Source organism: Leopardus geoffroyi, chromosome B3 (assembly GCF_018350155.1).
Source record: "Leopardus geoffroyi isolate Oge1 chromosome B3, O.geoffroyi_Oge1_pat1.0, whole genome shotgun sequence".
NCBI lineage: Eukaryota > Metazoa > Chordata > Mammalia > Carnivora > Felidae > Leopardus > Leopardus geoffroyi.
This window is the reverse complement of record NC_059337.1, coordinates 122146042-122166525: the sequence shown is the minus strand read 5'-3', so window position 1 is coordinate 122166525 and position 20484 is coordinate 122146042. Positions and strand designations below refer to the sequence as shown.

The window sequence follows — 20484 nt, the reverse complement described above, 5'->3', positions numbered from 1 at the left end:
ATTAAAAATCAGTAAATCCGTCTTTACAGTCAGAGGCTAACACGTAATGATGCTTATCATCGTGTTTCTATAACAGCAAAAGTGGCAAAGAGCTTCGGTATCCAACAATGGAGAGCTGACTGAAAAGGGCAGAATTTAATGCAGCTGCTCAAAGTCACGTGCTCCAACAGTATTGCAGTAACGCAGGAAATTGTTCAGAACAGTATGCTGAGCAATGAAAGAACGTTATAAAACAGAAATCACAATTTTGCAAAGTAAGACTAAACCAGTAAACTCCCTCCTGTTCTGGCCTCTCCCCCAAAATATGCCCAGAGAATGAGGTCTGAGAGCAGCAGACATCAGGCCCTGGGTGAGATTATGGGTCATTCCAATTTTGATAATGTAATCTTTTACAGTTAGGGGAAAAATTATTTAAAAACTGAAGTCCGCTGGGCGGTGGGGAAAGGCTGGGGGATAAGACACTGGGAATGGACAACAAATGGATAATTCACACAAATTTAATTGCCATAAGTATCCACTCGAGTGCCCATTAAACATGTCCTTCTCGACCCGTCAGCTCAAAATCAGGAACCTGTGATTTCCATTTTATAACGTTCGGGTCCTGTATCCTGAGAGCTGTTTCCAGCTGCCACCTCAACAGGAAGTAAGAAAATACGGACTTTGCCTTCTCCGCTCCACTGAGAGGATTAAGGTCCGGTGTCTCTGAGGACAGGCCAGTGTGGGGAGAAGGCAGGAAATGGTCTGGAGAAGATGGAGGGTGTCAGGGGCTGAGTGTGGGGAGAAGGCAGGAGAGGATGGGGATGTCAGTGTGAGCTTCCCGCCTCAGGGGACAGGACAGCAGCTTTGTGGAGCCAAGAGCAGGGGAAAAGCTGGTCATTGGGGCACACCCCAAATCCTCCTCCAGCTTTTCGGCAATCTGTAAGACCACGCATCTTCCAGGATCCCAGTGGGGATGCCACAGGAATTGAGCCGGAGAGCTAATATTTTATCCTGCCAGCCTTGAGTTAGAATGAACGAATCTGAGTGGTGCCTGGGTGGCTCAATCAGTTGAGCATCTGACTTCAGCTCAGGTCATGATCTCGTGGTTTGTGAGTTCAAGCCCCGCGTCGGGCTCTGTGCTGACGGCTTGGAGCCTGGAGCCTGCCTCGGATTCTGTGTCTCCGTCTCTCTCTGCCCCTCCCCTGCTCACGCTCTCTCTCTCTCTTTCTCAAAAATAAATAAATATTAAAAAAAAAAAAAAAAAAGAAGAATGAAGGAATGTGAAGTTTCTTGTTCCGGTGGTCATAAACCCAAATGCATACTATTTGGTCCGTGTCAGTCCCAGCCCTCCTCTTAGCCTCAGAGGTCTGCTGGGACTCTGATACAAGCCCCTTAAGCCTAGAGAAGCCACCTGGGTGGCTGTAATCCGTGAGCAAGCCTTGCTCCTCCCGGGCCTTTTCTGCTTTAACAGAGCAGAGGTGTTGTTGAGGGCTTTCTGCAGCAGTGGGGAGCAGGAGGAGGCGGGACTGCCCGGCAGGCCTGGTACCTACCTAATCTCAGAATGGAGAAGAACAGCATCCAGAACAGACCCAGGAGTGGCGCGAAAATGGCCTGGTAGACAGCAGCCATGTGGATCTGCTCGTTGAGTTTGGTGGGCGCGTAGGAGTAGTACATGTTATAGCGGTCCGTGATGTGCTTCATGCACAGGTACAGCAGGCCTGCGGGGCAGGAAGACCGAGGCACGTTCAGTGGTGATTCCTCAGCCGGGGCCCTGTGCTGTCCCAAGTCTCCCCAGGCCTGGGAAGCCAGATTCAGGTCTGGCAGGGCAGTGAGGGCCAAGGACGGGGCGTCGGAGTTCTGTGGTGCCGACCCCTGGGACCATCAGCTTCTCTTGGGCCCCCAGAGCCTATTCTGCCAGTCTGGCCAAGGGTCATTCACTCGAGAAACATCCTACATTTGCAGCTACCCAACCTCCCCTGATCTGGCCCAGGCCCGTCCTCGCTCTGACAGTCTGTCCCAGGTCTCCTCATGCTCCGGAAGGTGGCCTGACCTTGCGGGGCTCAGCTCCTCCACCCAATACGAGGGTGGGCAGCCCTGGAGGTGTCCGAGGGAAGACTCACCAAAAGGGACAATGATGGGGCAGGTGATGCTGTATGCTACGACCACGCTGAAGACGTTCATCATCCACGCGTACTCTCGCCCGTACTGGAAGTCCATGGCGTGGCTCTAGGGCAGAAGGCAGGGGTCACCTGAGGTGGCTCGGTCCCCTCGGCTCGGCTGCTTCTGTGGCTTCTCGTCTATCCCGTGGGAGCCGAAGGCAGCTCGGGCCTGGAGGCAGGCTCCCTTGCAGCCCCAGGACACCTCGCCTCTCACCTCGAGTCCCTCATGCTTCCAGCGGGCCCCCTTTCCTGACACCCTCCCAAAGGAAACTCTGAAGGCTGTGCTCAGGGAAGGGCCCGGCCCCCACCTTTCTGATGTGGACTCTCTCTGGCTCCGACCTGGAGAAGAAGAGGCGGGTGCTGTACAGGAAGAGTGACCCCAGGCGCAACAGCTCCATGCCCGTGCCAAGCAAAGCTGCCGTGATCACATAGTTGACGAAGAAGGCGCCATTGTCTGGCAGGAACACACACCTGGGAGAGTGGGGGACAGCACAGAAGCCAGAGGGAGAGGGAAAGGGCAGGGATGTCGGAAGAGAGGTAGAGGGTAGGGGTGGGGATGGGGATTATAAGCTTCATATACACATGTGCCCCGGGCCCAATTTAAGTGAATGCGGGGCCTTCTGAGCAGGGATGAGGTTGGTGTACAAGTATGGATGTGTTGGGAAATACATGCAACTGGGAAATACATGCAAAACACAATCAAAATCTAAAGCAGGGGTGCTTGACCTGGGTCCACAGACCCCAGAGAGTCCATGAGGAGAAATTTGGAGGTCTGTGACTTTGAAGAGTGAAAAGAATTACGTCTTTATTTTCACTAACCTCTAACTGCAGTGTAGCATTTCTTCCCATTAAGAGAACGTGGGCAACAAATCACAGCAACGTCAGCTATGGCTGTGACTCTGTCAGTAGTTGACATCAGATATTTTCATATCACGTTGCTATTGCTAGTGATATATGACAATACTATTTGCACTCACCATCACTTCAAAATAAGGGTAGTTATTAAACAGGCTGCTGAATGACACATGCTAACTTTACAGGATCGACATTTTCCTATCTGCGTACTTGGCATGGCTGGCCAGCTTCAGCTGGGAGTCATTCAGCCACCTGAATGAATGGCCACATTGCCTGTTCTCACGTTGGTGACCCAGGCATCTCTGTGGCTGTCCAGTCGCCCCATCTACACAATTCTGTCCACTTGTTTGAAAAGAGAAATCTGTGAGCTCCCTGGGTATATTTCAGAACTCCTTCAAAAACTATTCTTTCTTGATGGCCTCAAAGTTGAGCCATAGAGCTACTCTCTCATACATAAACTGTATTGAAGATATTGACCTCACCAAAGATGAATATTCATCTCAGGAAAAAAAAAAAGTCCAACTTATCACAATTATAGTTTAACTGTAGAAACCTTACAGAATTCTGGTCCTTGCCCTATAAAGCAGGCTGTGAAAGCTTGCGTGTCATTTGCAACACGACATCTTTGAAAATTGGGATTTTCAATATTTTTAACCTGAAAACAACACAAAACAAAAGCGAAATTGGCCGGATGTCCAACCTGACCCACATGTTGCTTTGTCAAAGATCCCATCACCTCACCGCAACTTAATGTTCTTCTGCTAGCTAACGGTGTCACACTAATGCCTTTAAAATAATAAAATATGGGGGCGCCTGGGTGGCTCAGTCGGTTAAGCATCCGACTCTTGATTGTGGCTCAGGTCATGGTCTCTCACACTCCGTGAGATCGAGCCCTGCGTCGGGCTCTGTGCTGACAGTGCAGAGTCTGCTTGGGATTCTCTCTCTCCCCATCTCTCAAAATAAATAAGTTAAATTAACAAAAACTAAAACAATAAAATGTAATTTCAGCTTGCTTGTGTTTAAAATCCACTGTCCTGTTAGGAAGTGTGTGCATAAAGATTTTATGACAAATTTGACTTTTCAAATATTTTGATAACACCATTTCAGTATAATTGGTTTTCTTTGTGATCCAGGTATTCTGTGCATCTACAGGCATCTATTCAGAGACTGTGTAAAACTGGAGAAATCTGAAGAAGCTCTGTGGATTGTATCAATGTCAGTTTCCTGGCTGTGATACCGTATTATGGTTATGCAAAATGTTACCAGAGGGGGAAACTGGATAAAGGGTACGCAGGACACTGTGGGGGCCATTTCCTGTAAATCTACAATTATTTCCAAAACTTCATTCAGAGAAGGGATCCCAGGGCTTTACCAGATTGCCAAATAGGTCCATGGCCCGGGCTCTCTTAATGACAGCCTGTGTATGCATTCATCTCTACCCATGTGAGCAAATAAAGGACACACATATCTCCCTAGTATGGACCCATGGAAGCCCCAGCATACACTGGGAGTACACCTGTAGCATGCACTCTAGTACTCACTGGAACCGGATGGATGCCTGCTCCAGATAGTAGATGTCAAAGAGCCAGCGGAAAAAGACATTCAAACTAGAAACAAGAACAAGGTAGGTCCTTTAGTCAATGAACCTACGTGCTGAGGCTTGGGGTTCAGTTCCTCTTGGCCTGGCTTCCCTCCTGCTGTCCTCCCTTTCTCAATCCCTAGAGAGACTCTTGCATTCTAATATTCCAGCTGGACAGCCCATACTGCCTCTCTGCCTTTTTCGTGCTGGGCCACCCCTACCCCTAACCCTTTGGCCTCTCATCTCAAGGCCACTTCTAGCAAACTTTCACCAGGTATTTCTCCCACAGTGCTCTCTCCCTCTTCCAAATTTCTACTGCAGGTTGGCTGTGTTTTTTCCACCTTGGGCTCTCAGCTGACAGCCATGGCTCGTCTCCCCAGCTGGCTGATAAGCTCTTTGAAGGCAGAGTTGACAGCTGACACCTTAGAGTTCACATGATAACCTGGCTCATGCTAGGCTCATGACAGGCACCAGACTGTCCTTTGAGGAATGGATTTGCCGCAAGCACAGGTAGGCCTACAGTATCTGAAACAGGAGGTTCCAACTCTAGGGTGAGCCTGTCTGAGAGAGGAGGGATAATTGGAGGTGAGGTACCTGGTCAGTCCCATAGAGGGCAGAATAACCACCATGAACACCAGAAAGATGTAGCACTTGTTCACTATGATCAGATTCTGACTTGATCTGAAGGGAACAAAGAAATACGAGATAAGAACCAGGGACCTAACTACAGAATGACGGGAAAGACAGAGGCAGCTGCCTGGGCTAGAAAATTGGTTGAACAGTGCATCCAACACCATCCCCACAGAGCGCTGAGAGCTATGCTGCAGCAGGGAGGAGTAGCATAATCAACTAGTGATGTCTGCCTTGGGCACGGGACGGGGAGGAAGGGCACGCATGTGCTGTGTGCTTGACACCTTTGTTAGAGGGACATTACCAATGATAATCAGGATCCCTGCAGTTTTAATAATCAACATAAGCCACATTCTTGGCCAGATAAAAGACCAGTAAGGGTTTCTGTCAGGACAAGCCCCCTGGCTTACTGCCTGGTAGGATGGTAGGAGCTTCTGGTGCAGGAAATAACTTTTGAGACCCACACAGCCTTCTGGCAAAAGCCCAGGATGTGGTACATACTTTCTACCCCACCAGCTACCACCATAGAACTATCAGGGCCAAATAGCTCCCATTGTTTAAAATGCTGGCGCTGCACGGCCCGGGCCACAGGTGTCTACAGTCAGATTGAGTTCATGGGCTCCTCTGCAACTGCCTTCCTGACCTTCTTCAGATGAGTCCTGCTCTTTCCTCCTCCCCCGGTGCCTTCTGTCTGGAGTTCCTAGCACTGTGGCTCTGCCTACAGCTCCATCGCCCCAGTGCATGGCTGGAGGCTGTGGGAGCAGCCCAAGAAGGGCTTGGTTTGGGCCTCACATGCTTGATATGGTGGTCCTGTCTCAGGGTCCCTGAGCCCAGAGGCCCAGAGACAACTCAGACCCCTCTTTCAAAAAAAAAGTTAGTCTTTTGGGATGGTTCTGGGTATCAAATCCACCCCTATGTCAATTCCGCTCCTTAGGCCAGATGGCTGGTGGGGGAGTGGGCAGGGGAAGGGGCCGGGGCTGAGCAAACAGCAGGGCTGGGAGAGGAGGCCCCCCATCTCACCTGGTCCAGTGGGCCTCTAGGAAGGCAGAGAAGTAGACCATCAGAGGCATTATCACTGTAAATGCCCAGAGCAACAGGGAGGGGAAGAACTGGGTTATGACTGGGCTCTGTAGGGTAGAGCGGAGGAGGGCAGAGACATATCAGTGCAAGAAGCACCCCTTCCCCTTCCGGGCCACCCCTGCTTCTCCCACACCTCTGGCCTCATCTTCCCCAGCTCAGTCCCAGAGCGGGCTTGGTTTCCCTGAGGCTGTGCAGCGGACCTGGCCTTCTTCGTCAGCTTTCCTGGCCAGGGGTCTGCCTGGCTGGTGGCGGGCAGAGGCTGACACCCCAAGGTCAAGTTCTGTCTTCAAGGGGCACAGGTGTTCTAGGCTGAGGTCCCTAGAGGGATGGCCTGGGGTTTTCCTGGTGACTCCGCCCTAGGGCCAGAGCCAGCTGCTGTCACTGATATGGCAGAGCTCACAGAGAAGACACTACTTTCCCTGTGATGTCGTGTGAAAGGAGGTATAGAAGTGGGGAAGGTGTGAAGGAAGAATCCCTAGGGTGGTGCTTTGTGGGCCTTCTGTGAGCTTGACAACAGAGGGCAGGAGCAAGCAGCAGCAGGCGTGTGGCCTGTGTGTGCACGTGTTGCTGGAGTAGGGATGGGGATTATATGCAAGTGGAGGCCTTCTAGGCCTGTTATAATGGCCTTGAGGCTATAGGATTTGGAGACGGGACAGTCCAGTTTCTCTGATGTCCCATGTCAGTATGAAGCATCCTCTAACTTCAGGGGTGGCCCCTCCAGGGCCTACCGCCCTCAGCATGGAGTAGGTGTGCCTGGCATGAGGGAAATGGAAGTCCTGCTTCTCTTGGATGGCTGCATGGGAGCTGACCTCACACTTCCCCACCCTCAACCCTACCCCTCAAACCAGGGACCCCAGCTCGAGAGAAAGTGGGGAGGGCAGAGCAGTCACACTTGCCACACCGTTGCACCTGTTGTGCCTCCAGCTAGTCTTGGGTGGCCCAATCTAAAGACTGGCCTGCCCATCCCCTGCCCAGCTCCCCACCCCAGAACCTGCCTGCAGCACCACCACCCCCTCTTTCCTTCCTTGCCAGCTCCAGTCCCTAAGATAGGCAACGACCTGTGCATTCGTCCCCTTTAGAACAAAGGAAAGTCTACACCACCATCTACACAGCCATGGCCACCTCCACAATGGTGGTGGTGCAAGGGCTCTGGAGCCGCGTTCCAGGGGCCCCCCATCCCGTCCTCGCCTGGGTTCTTCCCTCATCTCCCTGGGGCCCCCATGCCTGGCCTGAGCAGAGGTGGCACCTGCAGGTTCTCAATGGGGCGGGTGACGTTGTACATGTCGATGGTGTTGATGATGATGGCAGGCGTGGTGAGGAAGAAGAAGAGGAAGAAGAGGAGGGTGTTGATTACGATAAAGCGGGCCCACCAATGGAAGCGGCGGACGGACAGGTGTTTCCTGGGGAGGGATGGAGGAGGGAGATGCACTTAGGACCTCAGGTCCCAGCCATTAGACAGGTCCCACATGCGGTTTCTTGCACACCAGCTGTAGACCCAGACTGCCCTGGTCTAATTCAGCCCCCTGGGCCCAGACCTGCTTGCAACAGGCCCGGATCCTCCCCTCAGTCACACCTTTTGTAAAGGCACCTGTGGTGGGCTGGGTTTGGGGGGGGGGGCAGAGGCCGTGGTGCTGGAGAGGACAGGGCCCTGCCAGCCCAGTGGGAGCCATACGTGGGTAACAGAGTAGGAGAACGGGTCCCGATTCCCTTCCCACCCCTTCTTCAATCTCAGCGAAGCTCAAAGGAACAGGGGAGAGGAGAGCAGTGGAGGGGGGCGCTTACCAAATAATGTCTTTAGGGTGTGGGGCAAGGGCAACCCTCCAGCGGTAGGATTTGACGGTGGTGGACACCGAGGACTGCTGGGGGGACACGCCACACTGGATGTACTTGTAATCTTCCTGGATGCTGCAGAGACGGTGGGGGGCGGGGATGGGCAGGAGAGAGAGGTCTGGGTGTGAGGACAACAGACTTAGGAGAGGTCTCATGCCAGGGTCCTAGAGAGATGGACCCCACTTCCTAGGGACTCTTGAAGCCTCAGATATGCCTCTCAGGACATTAGAGGTGGGCAGTTCCTAAAGCCTAGTCCCTGGAGAAAAGGGGCACAGAGGGAGGGACCACCCCGGAAGGGAGGGGACCACATGGTTCTCAGTTAATGTCCTTCCCCCTTAATAGCAGTGACAGCACAAAGACATGCTCTTTGAGGTTGGTGCCAGAGGTACTAATTTCAGCCTCATCTTAGTATTAATAGCTACCACGTGAGTTCTTTCTGTATGCCTGACACTGAGCTAATGGTTGATGAATATAGCCCCAATTGCACGGCTTACTAAATTGAGGTGCCTGAGACACAACCAAAGAGGGGCAGATGCTGGCCCTGGGTCTTTGGTTTTCTAATTCACATCTCTGCTGTAATTAAACCTCAGATCCTCTCTACCGAATGACAGTGTGTCAGAAAAGAAACAGTGTTGTCTCACGTTGGTATATTGTTTGATATACCATATATACTAAATAGAACACATATCCCTTTGTATCCCTCTGGGAGGTGGACAGGGAAGATATAAGGAACCAAATTGGACAGATAAGAAATTGGAGAGTATAAGTGACTTGCAAAATTGCACACAATTGTATCTGACTAAATTCTAGGCTGTTCCACTGCTCCTTTGTAGGGTATGGGTGAGTGAAGACCAAGTGTTATGTACAACCAGGCTCCCTAAGAGAAAGGAGGGCCCCCACAATCCTCAAGGGACTGATTCTGGGGTTCCCATCTATTTGACCCTGTCCTTAGGATCCTTCCAGAACATTCCAGAGTGCATCTAACCCACTCCCTATCAAGGTAGAGCTGCCAGAGGCTGGGGCAGAGGAGGGAGGAGGCTGTAAGGCTATGAATTAGGGGAGACCTGCAGCAGGAGAGGAGAAAGAGCAAGCAGAGCGTCTCTACTCTGACTCTTTCACCTGTGGTGAGGACAGGAGCAATATGTAATGGGGGAAAAATGGATTCACTCTTGTCAAGGCCTGGAAGAGGAACCAAGATGTCTACCCTTAACACCTCCGTGCTGAAGCAAGGACCTAGGGAATGGGGAGCCCAGGGCCTGGGTATCTCTGGAGACAAGCTGAGTCTGGCAGCTGTGGGGAAATGGATGCAGACATGCTCTGGAAAGCAAGATGGCGGCTGCCTGCGGAGAACACAGCAGGCTGGAGGGGCGGTCAGAACATGGCAAACTAGAGGGAGGTTCTCTCTCTTTCCCCCCTTGGCTGGAATGAGGTGAAAGAGGATGGTTTCACAGAAGCAGAAGCCCACTCGCAGGGCTGGGCTGGGCACAGCAAGCTGCTGGCCCTGGCACTCACTGCTTCGTCATCCTGGAGTCCTGGAAGGTGACAAAGATCAGGTCCAGACGCTTCAGCCGAACGCGGTTGAACTCAGCGTTGAACTCATCAGTCAGCTGCTCCTCCAGCTCACTGTAATATTGTTCTGCATCTACCTGGGGTGAGATTTGGCTCTCAGAGCTGGGGAAGCCAGAGCTCCAGGAAGACCTCACCTGGGCATTGGCCTTTTTCCACTTGAGTGGTGGGCCTGAGGCCTTAGTTCCGTTCCCAACCCCCTTCAAAGCCTGGCAAAGAGCTCAGGATCCCAGTGGGCTCCAAGATCCCAACTTGAGAACAGGGAGAGGCTATGACTCTGAAATTAGTCTTGCTCTTAGATCTGGGGAAGGTAAGGCACACCTGGGGGTCGGGGGTGCTTTTGGACTTGGGCTGGACTCTAAAGGAGCGTTAGAATGTGTCTGCGGCATTTTTGGAGAAGAGGGATGATTCTTTTTCTGGACTGGCTAGAGTTCGGTCCTACCCTGTGGCCTCCTCCTAGCCACGGTGGTTGGGTAAGAAGATGGAGCCCAGTGCCTTCAAATGTTTCAGTCCTAGCCCTTTGAGAGCCTAAGGCCTGGCACCCTACAGCAGTCTACTGTGTTCTTTCTGGTCCTCCCATCCAAGACTAGAAGTGGGCATGAGCAAGCCTCCCTGGGTCACCCAAGAAAGGCTTCAGCTCCTCTACATTCTCTACAGGGAGGCAGGAGGGAGGAGGAGGGAAAAGAAGGGAGGAGCTGGGTGCCACAGCACCAGAGCAGATCTGAATGGGGCCCAAGGGTCCAGAGCCCTGGACAGAGCTGGAGACCCAGTGCCCCAGCCCCTCCTCTGCTGTGTCCCCTGATGCCCGGGCCAGGTACCTCTTTGAAGCAGGTCCAGCACTTGCAGAAGCACAGGTGGGAACAGGGGTGGATCTTGATCATCACCTTCCCATTCTTCTTGGCCTTGGCAGTGTAGTAGAGCCGGCCCCGCATCGCATGGCGCCTGTTGGCCGGTGGGCAGTGGGAGGAGGGATCTTGTGGCTGGAGACCAGCAGAGCCACATCCTCCCCTTGTACCCCCACCCCAGATCCAGACAGACCCCGCTGCAGACTCACCTCTGATCATCCAAATCGATCAGGGTCCTGACGTCATAGCAGAAGTGGACTCTGGTCACCACACATCCTGGATAGGCCTCACTGTAGCCACAGACATGGATGCTGAACTAGCCTGTGGTGCTGGGGATATGCCATCCTCCCCACACTATCCGCCCCCCAGAACTATAGCCCACAGGGCTGAGTGGCTCAGCTGTCTGTGGTCCCTGTTCTTGGATGGGAGACCCCATTACTCGTTCCTAAGGTCAAATTTCAGAGTTGATCCCTGGTCATCTAAGATTTGCCACATCCTTCCCATATGGTCCAGAATAGAGCCAGGTGGGGACAGAGCTAGAAATCGCTGCCCAGGAGAAATAATTACCTCCTGGGGCTAGGACCTTGGGTCACAAAAGACGCTCCAAGATGACCTGCTCTAGATAACTTGTCCAGGAGCTTGCCAGGCATTTGGTTGGAGCAGCAAGGGAAGGGAAATTTACACCCACCACGCGCATGCCATGCGGGAAATCCCTTGACTTCAGAAAGCCTGCTCTGGCCACAGGGCCTCCCCCTTTCTGGAAAGCTAATCTTGAGCCAAGCCCAGGATGAGCTATCACCTGGGGTGTCTCTCTCGCTCCACCATCCTATGCCAGCTTACTACCCACATGAAGAATCAGGCAAGGTTACCGGGAAGAGGCAATCCATGCTTCAGTCCATTTGACCGACTTACTGAAAATGCTTAATGATGATTTCTGGGTCTTGGATGTCCGTGGGGACATAGGTGATCATTAGTGTCCTGGTGACCTAAGTGGGGAAGGCAAATGGAGAGAGAAGAGTGTGTTTACACAGGACTCCTGGATGTCTGGGTCTTTGGTGGCCCGGAACTGTCTGGAACAGGCTTGCTACTCAACCAGGCTGCCCTCTTGCTGGGGAAGCTCAGTGCCAGCTTCCCTGGCCTGTGTCCCCGAGGTCAGCAGGCTGTGGGCTGCGGGAAGCTGCAGGCAGGCATGCCACGCCTCTGTTATTCTCCGTGATCCTGATCCAGAATAACTGCCAACGAAAGCTGAGGTCAAGGGAGAAAGAGGCAGAAGCTGTCAACAGGGAGGGCCGGGGAGGGAGCCTGGAGCTCCGGGACTGGCAGGGGCTGCTCCCGCTCCTGGCTGACGGCACGGCCTCACCCTGCCATCACTCTGGCCTCCCTGCACCTCTGCTGTGCCACGGGATGTCACAAGAAGTCAGTGGGGCCGTCTCCAAAATTACCCTGGGCAGGGGGTTAGGAGGTGAGCTAGACTCTGGGGAGGTGATGGGGAAGCCCTTCAAATGTCTTCCTGACCCATCCCCTCAGGGTGACAGTGAGCTGCAAGAGACAGGAGTCTCAGCAGATGCTTCTGGTGATGAAAAGGAAAGCTGATGTAGCTGAGTCCACACTGCTCAGGGGTGCCCAAGCCACTAGGCCTGCAGGCCAAAGCATTCAGAGTAACCTTTCAGGGGCATGTGGATTTGCGATCTGGGGTGGGGTAGAGCACATCAGTCCTTCAAGATGGATGGCGTCGAGGGAGCTGGTCCTACTCCACCAGAGCCAAGGGTGTTAGTCTTCATGGTTCCCCTTCTCTGCCACAGTCCGGACGGCCCACACACCCCTTCCCTTGCTGGGCTGGTGCAGGTGTGGGTGAGGGTGAGGGTGAGGGTGAGGGTGTGGGTGAGGGTGTGGGTGCAGGTGAGGGTTGTGGTGTGGGTGAGGGTGAGGGTGCGGGTGCGAGTGAGGGTGAGGGTGGGGGTGTGGGTGAGGGTGGGGGTGCGGGCGAGGGTGGGAGTGAGGGTGGTGTGCAGGTGGGGGTATGGGTGGGGGTGCGTGTGAGGGTGCTGGTACAGGCGAGGGTGGGGGTGTGGGCGAGGATGGGGGTGAGGGTTGAGGCGAGCGTGGGGGTGGGACTGCGGGTGAGGGTGTGGGTGAGGGTTGGGGTGTGGGTGAGGGAAAGGGTGCAGGTGAGGGTGAGTGTGCAGGTGGGGGTGCGGGTGGGGGTGTGGGCGAGGTTGGGGGTGAGGGTTGGGGCGAGGGTGGGGGTGAGGGTGAGGGTTGGGTGTGGGTGAGGGTGAGGGTGGGGGGGGCTGTGGGTAAGGGTGTGGGTGAGGGTTGGGGTGCGGGTGGCAGTGGGGGTGCGGGTGAGGGCAAGGGTGCGAGTGAGGGTGAGTGTGCAGGTGGGGGTGCAGGTGAGGGTGAGGGTGCGGGTTGGGTGCGGCTCAGGCGGGCAGTGCTGAGGGCCCACCTGCCGCCCTTGGGCCTCAGGTCTACACCCTCAGGGCAGCTGTGCACTTCAAGCGCCTGGACTGCCAGTAGCAGGAGCAGGTGTGAAGCATCAGGGCCCCAGTGCAGGCTCCACTGCTGATGGATGGGGAGTTGGCGGGAAGGTGCCCAACGGCCCCCCACCCCACTCAGGCTGGGAAAACTCGGGGGGTGGGGCATGTTCTGCCTGATCCCCAGGCTGCCCAAAGTGCCCGTTCCTTAATGGCTGCCTCTTATCTGCATCTTCTTCTCCCTCCCACTCCCCCCCACCCAGCCCAGTGGCTTTCCTAGAATCACCTTCAAAACAGGCGAGTGCTGTGCTATTCCTTATCGCAGTGCCTGCTTGGGAGGTGGGGTGGGGTGACCCAAACCAGGACAGGGAGGATACTGGGCCAGGACCTGGGGTCTCTGACCTCAGAGACTGTGGAAGGGCAAGGAACTTGGGCATTCCCCAGCAGGGGGCACTGAACACTGAGGATGGGAGCCCCCCTGCTGGCCCAGGGGTTCGTTAATCCTTTAGTCTGTGGATGGTGGGGGTCTGGGGGTCTTTGGAGAGGGGCCAGGCAGCGGGGTGTAGTGGTAGGAGGCACCTGGGAACAGCTGTTTGCCAGCTGGCTTGGGAGAGTTTCAGTGGTTTACCACCCAGGACAGCTGTGCTAGGGGCCAGGTGCTGATTCACCGGGCTAAGAGCAGGAGGCTTGCGCCGCTCAGGTGAGACTGCCCCCTACAGGTGTGCAGAACGTGCCCGTGTGGGGTGCCTCTGCAGGCTGGCAGTGGGACGGTCCAGCTGGGGAGGGCTCTGGCTGGCAGGGAGTAGTTCCGGGAGTCCATTTCGCTTACTCACCTTATGGCTCTTCTTGGGCACAAACCCTAAACAGTGATGGGTCATGAAGACGAAGTTAATGACGAAATAGAGGAAGGAGAAGCAGCTATGCAGCCACAGGACCTTACTCCTGCCAAGAACAAGACACAGGAGGGGTGAGACCATCCTCTCCCACCCCATCCGGTTCTCCCCTGGGCCACCCTCTGGTGCATCCAGACACTGGTGCACCTTGGAAGGGGACGGCCATGGTAAGATGCGGGTGCCCCATGTGGGCTGCTAAAGGCTAACGTTTGTTGAGTGCTTCCTATATAGCAGACCCAGGCTGGGACTAGATGCTTTATGTACATTTCTCACTAGACCCTAACACCATACGAGGGTGGTACTGTGACTATCTTCATTTGATCAGAGTGGCGGGTGGCCTACCCAAGGTCACTCCTAGCCGGGGCAGCCCTGGCAGGTAAGCCCGGGCAGAGGAAGTGCTTCGACTCCTCACCGCTGTGCTGTGCTGCTGGCGGCCGCAGCTCAGGCTCCCATGGCTACCCAGCAGCCCACGCGGAGGGGTCATCTGACCTCTGTGGCGAGGGACAGGGGGTCACACTCGCGTCCAGAGGGAGGAGGGCCTGGCGGGTTTGCTCTGCCTCTATGGGGTAGGAAGCGTGGTGGCACGCGGGCTTTGGGCTCAGATGATGCTGTCCCAGGGCATCTGGCCAAGCTGACTGTTCAGAAATAGGGCCCACCTTATTTGGTGCGGTCTGAGGAGAGAAAAGCTGTGTCGCTTCAAAATATCTCCTCACCACTCATCCCAGTGCCTGACATTTCACGTAACATCCCCCTTCAGCTAGATGTCTCAATCTTCCTTTCCTGAGAGCCGGCAAGTTTATACGGTCTCTAAAGAACATTCCTGCTTTCTGCCAATACGGATGTATGGATTTTGAAGGGTCTTTCCTGCCCTATTAAAATTAACATCTTGGGGGCGCCTGGGTGGCTCAGTCCGTTAAGCTTCCGACTTTGGCTCAGGTCATGATCTCGTGGCCCGAGAGTTCAAGCTCCATGTTGGGCCCTGTGCTGACAGCTCAGAGCCTGGAGCCCGCTTCGGATTCTGTGTCTCCCTGTCTCTCTGCCCCTCCCACTCATGCTCTGTCTGTCTCAAAAATAAACCAACATTAAAAAAATTTTTTTAATAAAAATAAAAATTGACATCTTGTTGGGAAGGTGTAGGCACCGCACCCCCACCGTGGCTGGCCGGGGAGAAGGTGGTGAATTCTGCTCTGGTGTCGGCAGCGCCGGGGGAGGAGATGGCTGGAAGGGGTCCTAAGAGGATGCCACAGCCCCATTCTGCTGACTTGGGAGTTTGATGGATTGCAGGGTGCGGGGGGCAGAGGGGCCGGGGTGGGGCAGGAGCGTGTGAACCCCCTCTCACACCTGCTGCTTCAGCTTTGTCAGGAAGTCAGCCACACCTGGCCGAGACACCCTGGGGGCCTGTTTTCTCAGCAAGGACCGGCAGGGCCACATCCGGCTCAGTACAAGTTGATCTGATCAGGTTGGCTGCTGTTGAAATCCACGAATCACGTCCAACAGTTCTTTCTCCACCACAGACTAGACTAGTAATAAAGCTCAGGGTGGCGGTGCATTGCCCCAGACCCAGGGTCAGCTAATGGCACAGGTGGGGCATAAACTCAGGTCATGTGGTTCCTCAGTCCCCCTGCTGTGGGAATCAGGTCTACACTTTATTCGGTTATATGAGGGTTAACTTGCTCTATTTTGTGAGCAGGAAATAATACCTCAAGCCTCTGCTTGCTACAGGGTCTTTGCCACTTGGGGGCTGGACATATTAAACAAACAGGACCATCTTTCCAAGTCTTCAGGAGTGGCCAGTTTGGGTAGTTCTACCTACTACAGATGTGGGGACACTGAGGCAGCAGGAGTCCTGCCCCCCTAAGAGAATGCAACTTCTGGCATCCTAGTCAGTACATGGGTCCCAAGGAAACCAGGCCTTTCTTAGCAGCAGAGCAGTGCCCATGTTTTTGACCCACAAGTTGGACCTTCTTTCCCCACCAATAACCCTGAGCCAGTAGAATGGGAGGTAAGACGATCAGGTACCTACTCTATGGAGACATTGACAATGGTGGTCCGACCGAAGTGACTATTCCAATCTGAAAGAGAAGAAAGTGACTGATCTCAAAGCTGGTTCCTTGATTGAGTGAGTGTGGGAGCTGCTTGCGTTCGAGGTTCCCAAATGAATGCCTGGGGTCTAGAGATGCTTGCCCACATCCTCCCCTCCCCTCTTGTTCCCCAGAACTTGCCCCCACCTCCCCAAAAAACCAGAAGAGGCCTCTTCTTCTTCCTGAGACTGCTGGTTGGGGCTCTACAGCCAGGTCTTGACGAGGCATCCCCAGTGCCCAACTGGATCAAGCAGACACCAGTAAATGCTTATTGAAGGAGCCCAGGGCCCCAGCACGAGTGGAGGGAAGAAATCAGTAACACTGTTACCCCTGGCAACAATCACAAGAATGTCACATTGCCTCCTTTCCACAGAGTAAAGCCTTCTGGCAAAATGTATTAGTTTGTCAGTTTGGACATCTCTTGGTATTATGAAATGCGTCCAGAAATCTTGCGTTGATATTACTATACATATCTATGTTACATGTAATATAATGTATCATTGCCAACACACAAGCTCTTAGGAAGGGAATCTGGAAAGACAGAAGTTACTGTGGCAGTGGTATCTCGTGGCACATTGTGTGCTACCTTGAATTAACTGAGGTCTGCCTCTGGCTGAGGAGAAACAGACGCCTGAGGAATCAGGGTACCACTGGCTGCCACATGGGCACTTAAGGTGCTAAGCTACACCACTTAGTTGTACAGCCTTCAGCTCCGTCCATCTTCACATTTCTAAGTGAAATACTGGCTGTTATTCACCGGACACTCACTACGTGCCAGGCTCTGGCATCGTCTCCCGATCCCATCGTCTCCCGATCCCCATGACAGCTGAGGATCTGAGGCCTGGGGGGATTGATGTGCTTAATATAATAAGAAGTCATTTGCTAGATCGAGCAAAGGTATTTTCTGGGAAGCAGACGCGGGTCAAGTCTACACCCACAATGTCATTCTGTCAAAAGGACCCTCTTATAACGAGTGTGGCTAGACTTCCTATGAGACCAATTTTACACTTCCAGTGCTATGTCTGTCACAGAGGGGATGGGGAGAGATCAAGTTCAGGGATCTTTGTGGTAGGTCACATGCCATAAAAAGGCCTCTGCAAAGACCTGGCAAGATGTAGGGTGGGGCTGCAGGTAAACATTCAGCTCCAGACTGAATTACTACTGTGTGTCTGCCATGGGCCAGGTCCTGGGCCACACTTGTGATGAAGGACGCCCCAGTTCCAGTCTCCACATGGGAGGACAGAAGTTTGGGTTGTCCTAAGGTCACATAACTAGTTTCAAGATGTGGACTTAAATTTTAGATTTCTAGACTACCAAGACCCAAGCTCTGCCCCGCCTACCAGGCCGCCCGTTAGGTCGAGTGGCCCAGGCACAGGGCGCGCTGAGCTCCGCCTACCCAGAACGGTTCCAGTGTAGTTGATGGGCAAGATGATGCCCAAGGAGGGGATGCAGAGGATAAGCACAAAGATGATGAGATGATACTGGAACATGATGTAGATGCGGGCATCGTCTCCACACTTGCTAATTAGATCCTCGTTCCTGGAAGAGACACACAGACAAGGACACTCCTCAGGAGCCAGCATGGCCACAGCTTAAGTCAGAGGGAGGTAGAGAAAAGGAAGAGAAGATTATCAACCTATCCCCAAGTTTTCTTTTCTTTCTTTTTTTTTTTTTTTTTTTTTTTTTTTTTTTTAGAAATATCACCCTTCATCTCAAAGCCTCTGTTATGCCTGAAATGTATTTCACTGAATTTCACAGGCGTATCGAAGGCAGAAGTTAGGTTACAGACACTCACTTGGGAATCCAGAAGCACTTTTGAAATCAAGCATTCATTCCATCTTTTATTGCTTCTTCATACATTTTGAGTGCTTGCCATGGTGCGTGCACCAGACAAACCACCAGCGAGATCAAGATGCATCCCATTTTTTTTTAAATTTTTTTTTCAACGTTTTTATTTATTTTTGGGACAGAGAGAGACAGAGCATGAACGGGGGAGGGGCAGAGAGAGAGGGAGACACAGAATCGGAAACAGGCTCCAGGCTCTGAGCCATCAGCCCAGAGCCTGACGCGGGGCTCGAACTCACAGACCGCGAGATCGTGACCTGGCTGAAGTCGGACGCTTAACCGACTGCGCCACCCAGGCACCCCAAGATGCATCCTATATTTTAAAAAGTTGTTTCTTTTATGTGTCAGTTAAAAAGGAATTCTTAAAACCACAAAGAGATATCACTCCATACTGCCAGATTGACCAAAGCTAGGAAGTCAGACAATACCAAGTCTTGGCAAGGGTATGGGGGCACTGGGAGCTCTCCCACACTCATGGGTACGACTCCGGCAGAGCCACTTTGGAAAGCAATTGGTATGATCTAAGGAAATTGAATGTATGCACAGCCTATGACGTAGTAACTCCAGGTCTAGTATTATTTCCAGTAGAAACACATGCACATATCAAGAGACATGTATAAGAATCTCATAGACGCCTTGTTTATAACAGCCTCAAACAACCTAAACGTTTACCGAAGGTGGAAATGGACACAAGAATTGTGAGATAATGTATGTATATACATGATATATATATGTACATATATATGTATATATATAATGATATATATATAAAACACTGTATATATAACGAAATACTATACAGAGATAAAAATGAATAACCATAGCTGAACCTCACAAAGACAATGTTGAGTGAAAGATCCAGGGACAAACAGTACATATTGTATGTTTTCGTATACAAAGTTCAAAAATAGGCAATATAGAACTATGGAGTTAGAAGTCAGGATACTCTCCCTTTGGAGAGGAGGAAGTGATGGAGTGTTGGCAATGTTCCAGTTCTTGATCTGATTTGCTGTAACTGAGCTGGACATTTATTTTTTGTGGACTTTTCCATGTGTGTGTTATACTTCAATAAAAAATTTTAAAGTATGGGGCGTCTGGATGGCTCAGTCGGTTGTGTCTGACTCTTGATTTCAGTTCAAGTCATGATTCCAGGGTTGTGGGATTTAGCCACACATGGGACCCTGCACTGAACATAAAGCCTGCTTAAGATTCTGTCTCCTTCTCCCTCTGCCCCTCTCTCCTGCTCCTGCTCTCTCTCTCTCTCTAAGAAAAAAAAGAAAGAAAGAAAGAAAGAAAGAAAGAAAGAAAGAAAGAAAGAAAAAGAAAAGTGAAATTTTATTATAGAAATTTTTGGGGGTGCCTTGGGTGGCTCAGTTGGTTGAGCTTGCAACTTTGGCTCAGGTCAAGATCTCACAGTTTGTGAGTTCGAGCCCCACATCAGGCTGTTCTGACAGCTCAGAGTCTGGAGCCTTCTTCAAATTCTGGGTCTCCCTCTCTCTCTCTGCTCCTCCCCAACTTGCACTCTGTCTGTCTCTCAAAAATAAATAAACATTAAAATAATTAAAAAAAAAAGAAATCTTGGGAAATACAAAGGAGAAGAAAATCATTCATGCAGAATCTCATCCAACCCAAGATGACTATTAAGCATCTTGGTTAATCTCCTTTAGTTTTTTGTTGTTGTGCTTGTTTAACTTAGTGACTATAGCATAAACAGCATTTGATGTATTGCCCAGAATTCTCAGCATGGCAGTCAAGATCCCAGCTGATCCTTCCAGCCCAACCATTTAGCCTCTCTCTTGCCATGTGTCCTTGCTTCTGGCCACACTAGACGGACCATTGCTGGATGCTCCCTGCCCATCTCTGCCCCAAACCTTCACTCATGTAGTCCTTTATTTGTGATGGGTCCTGCACTTGGCATAGAGTGGAAATTCTCCCCATCCTTCAAGGCCTAGCTCAAAGCTTGCTTCTCCTGAATGCCCTAGCTGGAATTAATTTCTTGTCCCCCAAATACCCCCTGCACAGCAATGATAACTTTCCCATTATGAATTATATACAGTGAGTCTTGTTAACCTTTGCCTCTCCAACTAGATTCTGTGGGTTTTGTACACTGGGACTCTGGCTTCCTTGTTCCTGATCAGTAAATGTATTAAGCTGCCATCTAGACACTGTTCTCAAAGGGTGCGGGATGCATAATACAATGCCCAGCCTTCCTCCTTCCCTGGACGATGAGTTCCCCATGGAGGAACCTTTGGATGGAGTAGGGTGGGGGAGTGGGGAGGATTCTCACCCAGAAACACACACTACTGTGCACACTGACCTCCCACTGACCCGCAGGTCTGGGTATGCACACATGAATAGCTGTATACACGGATTTGCACCAACATAGTGACGTGCCTCTTTTATTTCATATTCACATGTGCACCACAGAGATGCGTACTGCATGAAGTTTTAAGTTTTACACGTACGCTACTCTCTTGCAACACTTCCCCCTGCCCCCATATATACCCGCTGATGGGTCAGCAGACAACAGAAAACCCAGAAAGTCAGCTGTCCAAGACCGAGGGTGTGGTCAGCTCAGGCCGGCCTATGTACCCCAGGTTTCCCTCCCTCTTCCCCATGTAAAGAGCTGGCTAATGTGCCATTCTGCCCCGGCCCATCCTTCACG

The 20484-nt window shown here is 52.3% G+C and overlaps 1 protein-coding gene across 8 annotated transcripts in view; it reads right to left on the bottom strand.

Moving 5' to 3' along the window:
- Window positions 1–20484, bottom strand: part of TMEM63C (transmembrane protein 63C) — a 73525-nt gene that overhangs the window by 7911 nt on the left and 45130 nt on the right. For all 8 annotated transcript variants that reach the window (XR_006705174.1, XR_006705175.1, XM_045451651.1 and 5 more), the window contains 15 exons: window positions 17371–17513; window positions 15917–15965; window positions 13834–13942; window positions 11436–11509; window positions 10733–10813; window positions 10497–10620; window positions 9625–9758; window positions 8065–8187; window positions 7529–7682; window positions 6223–6329; window positions 5167–5253; window positions 4535–4600; window positions 2447–2609; window positions 2100–2205; window positions 1530–1697 (listed from right to left, as the gene is read on the bottom strand). Coding sequence is in view for 6 of the 8 variants with exons in the window: in XM_045451651.1 (XP_045307607.1) it covers window positions 1530–1697; window positions 2100–2205; window positions 2447–2609; window positions 4535–4600; window positions 5167–5253; window positions 6223–6329; window positions 7529–7682; window positions 8065–8187; window positions 9625–9758; window positions 10497–10620; window positions 10733–10813; window positions 11436–11509; window positions 13834–13942; window positions 15917–15965; window positions 17371–17513 (1688 nt within the window). In the remaining 2 variants the exon portion in view is untranslated. The remainder of the gene's footprint in view (window positions 1–1529; window positions 1698–2099; window positions 2206–2446; window positions 2610–4534; window positions 4601–5166; window positions 5254–6222; window positions 6330–7528; window positions 7683–8064; window positions 8188–9624; window positions 9759–10496; window positions 10621–10732; window positions 10814–11435; window positions 11510–13833; window positions 13943–15916; window positions 15966–17370; window positions 17514–20484) is intronic.